At 38.8% G+C, this 2,853-nt stretch overlaps 1 protein-coding gene across 1 annotated transcript in view; it reads left to right on the plus strand.

Annotated features, from left to right (window-relative positions):
• Positions 1-2,853, plus strand: part of CEP350 (centrosomal protein 350) — a 113,744-nt gene that overhangs the window by 38,671 nt on the left and 72,220 nt on the right. The window contains exons 10-11 of the mRNA XM_019530581.1: positions 111-772; positions 1,461-1,582. Coding sequence (XP_019386126.1) covers positions 111-772; positions 1,461-1,582 — 784 coding nt within the window. The remainder of the gene's footprint in view (positions 1-110; positions 773-1,460; positions 1,583-2,853) is intronic.

Consider the following 2,853-nt stretch of genomic DNA (forward strand, 5'->3'; position numbering starts at 1 on the left):
AAAAAAAAAAATGGTTAAATTTTTTTTACATAAAACTGTATAAATTGTTTTAAAATGAAATCTCCTCTTCTCCAGTCAAAATTCTTAAATGCAATACCTCTGTTCTTTAGCAGGCTGTATTGGAAGGACAAGCTCAGATCCCAGGCTGGATGTTACCAATAAAACCTGTTCGAGAAGTTCAGAACGGTCAAGGAGTAAAGTGCGGTCTGAGAATAACCTCAAGAAATTGGAAAATACTCTTCCAGAGAGTAAACAAGATGATCACAGCTCATTAAATAAGGATTTTCTACCTGTGGAGATACGTGGAATTCTTGATGACCTGCAGTTGGACTCCATGACTCAGAATACAAAGCAGGAGAAAGATGGTGAAAAGCAGAGCCAGAAATTTGTTTTACCTACTCAAGGTGCCAGGAGCCACAGTCCAACCAAAAGAAAACCAGACAAGCTAGCTTCCTGTGAAGAGCCTCAAGTTATCTCCAAAAAGCGTCACTATGATACAGATGAGGTTCGCCAGTACATTATTAGACAGCAAGAAGAGAGGAAGAGACGGCAGAATGAAGAAAAGAAGGCACAGAAGGAAGCAACAGAACAGAAGAACAAAAGACTTCAAGAGCTTTACAGGAAACAGAGGGAGGCTTTTGCTAAAGCAAAGAATGTGCCACCTCCTGAACCTTCAGCAGCTAGGCGATTACAAGAAACCTATTCTAAATTGTTGCTGGAACAGACTTTGTTAGAGGAGCCATCTAAGCTTGCTGCTGTTCAGGAAATGCAGGTATGGGTGTTTCACTGTCTCAGTACTTTGAAATCAAACATAACAGAGGGTAGAATATTTTAAGAATGCTCTGACTTGTCCTTTTCAGCTTGTTGTTAGAGGAAGAAATCAAATCTGTGAAAATAGTGGTGTATACTAAAAGCTGTACCTTTGGTTTGTTCACTAGCTGGATGTGGTGGAGGTAGGTCCTACAACAACAGAACTTCCTTGCAAGAGACTGCTGTCCAGCACAGGAAGACCCACTGTAAAGGTTAATGGAAAACAAGTGTCTCGGTTATAAACAGTAGCTGTTGCGTTACTTATACATTGACTAGAGAAATGCATTTAACAAACCTCAGCATCTGAATGAAGAAGGGCTTTGACTCAGACTTCTGTCAACTAAGGGGTTATCTGTGACCACTGAGAATATTTAATTGGTGGTAGTCAGAGGCTGAGTATTTAAAAATGGTCATAGCAGACAACATCAGTGTTAATTTGGTTTCTATTTGTCTATGAACAAAGCTTATTTCTAGTCTGTTTTGTTGAGAGAGAAACCTGAAAAATTCTTTTCTCGTTATGCATATTAGTAAAGAATTCCTTGGAGTATAATACTAAAGCAAGTCCCTTTTGACTTTTAATGAGACTTAAGCTTCCAAGTTGCTTGAACACTTTAATAAAGTTCAACTTTTGGTGGTGTTTTCATTTCTAGGCCAGACCAGGATATCAGCCATCTGGGGAATCGGACAAAGAAAACAAAGCACAAGAACGTCCTCCTAGTGCATCCTCCAGTAGCGATATGTCCCTGTCAGAACCGTCGCAGCCTCTTGTAAGGTAAGTAGGTAGGGACACTTGGAAAAATACAAAAATAGTGTCTTTGACTTGTAGAAGTTCATTATTTTCTATAGAGAACCATTACCTTTATAGCGATTGTAAAATTGTTTTATGTAAGTAGGATTATTTAAAATGGAGAATTACCATTTTGTTTTGTGGTATTATAGAAGCTGATGCACTAAAGGTTATGTAGATATTAGTTGCCAATCTGCCTCCATCATGTAATCTATAAATAGCATTTTGAAAGATAATTGACAGCTGCCATTGATCTTCTGAATATGTTGGAGAGATGCAGTCCTTTTTTTCTATATAAGAATAAATAGTCATCTACACACATCTGCTGCTTAGTCATTCTCTTGTTTTCTTCTTACCTTTGTTTTGGGTTTAGACTTGTTGTTTTATTTTATTTTGGTTTTTTTTTTGGAACTCCATACAATTCTGCTTCGTCTTACGTCCCTGGTCTAGCTTTTTCTTACCTCCCATCTTACGTTTTTTTTTTTTCTACCTGCTTCCTACGAAATGCTCAGTTTATATCTTTCCAGCATTGTCTCTATATTTGGAATTCTTTCTCTTCCTGTTGTGTAACAAGCAGTCTTCTATTGCTTTTCAGATACTCTCCTTAAAACATTGTTCTTCCCTGAAGCTGTTTTGATAATCTGCTAACATTTAAAAGCAGCAAAAGGAAGACTGCAGTGTTTTAAACCTGGCCTTTGTCTGGTCATTTGTTATATAGTATGTCTAGTTTAGATTGTGAGCTCTTCTTTTCTGGATGCTTAAACTAATACATATCACTTTTAATAAATCAGACTTATAATAAGAATGTTCTAGATGCATAATTAAATATGCAAAAATGAGAAAATTATCATTAAGGCTGCTTAGCCCATCCTTAACTTTGTCCCCTTATTCACAGGAACTATAATTTGGTCTTTAATTTCATATGATATTTCTTATGGAGCAGGAATTGGCAAGCGACAGCTTCTGGGCTGGATCTGGCCTGTGAAGGCTTTGTATCCGGCTTACAGGGCTGGAGTTTTTATGACATTCAGAAGTGGGGGCCTCTACTTCTGCTGCTTGGCAATGACCTGCCTAGGGTTCTGCAGAAGTGGGCTCTCCCTGTATTGCACCTCAGTCAGCTTCCTGGGACTCTGGCAGTGGGATAGCTCTGTCTTTGGCAGCACGGACTATGGAAGTAGGGGGCTTTTGCAGCACCACACTGCAGCTGAGTGTCAGGGAGAAGCCATGGCAGTAGCTGGGTCCTAATGTTTGACTCG

This window comes from Crocodylus porosus, unplaced genomic scaffold, assembly GCF_001723895.1.
Source record: "Crocodylus porosus isolate Cpor-Errol unplaced genomic scaffold, CroPor_comp1, whole genome shotgun sequence".
Taxonomy (NCBI): Eukaryota; Metazoa; Chordata; order Crocodylia; family Crocodylidae; genus Crocodylus; species Crocodylus porosus.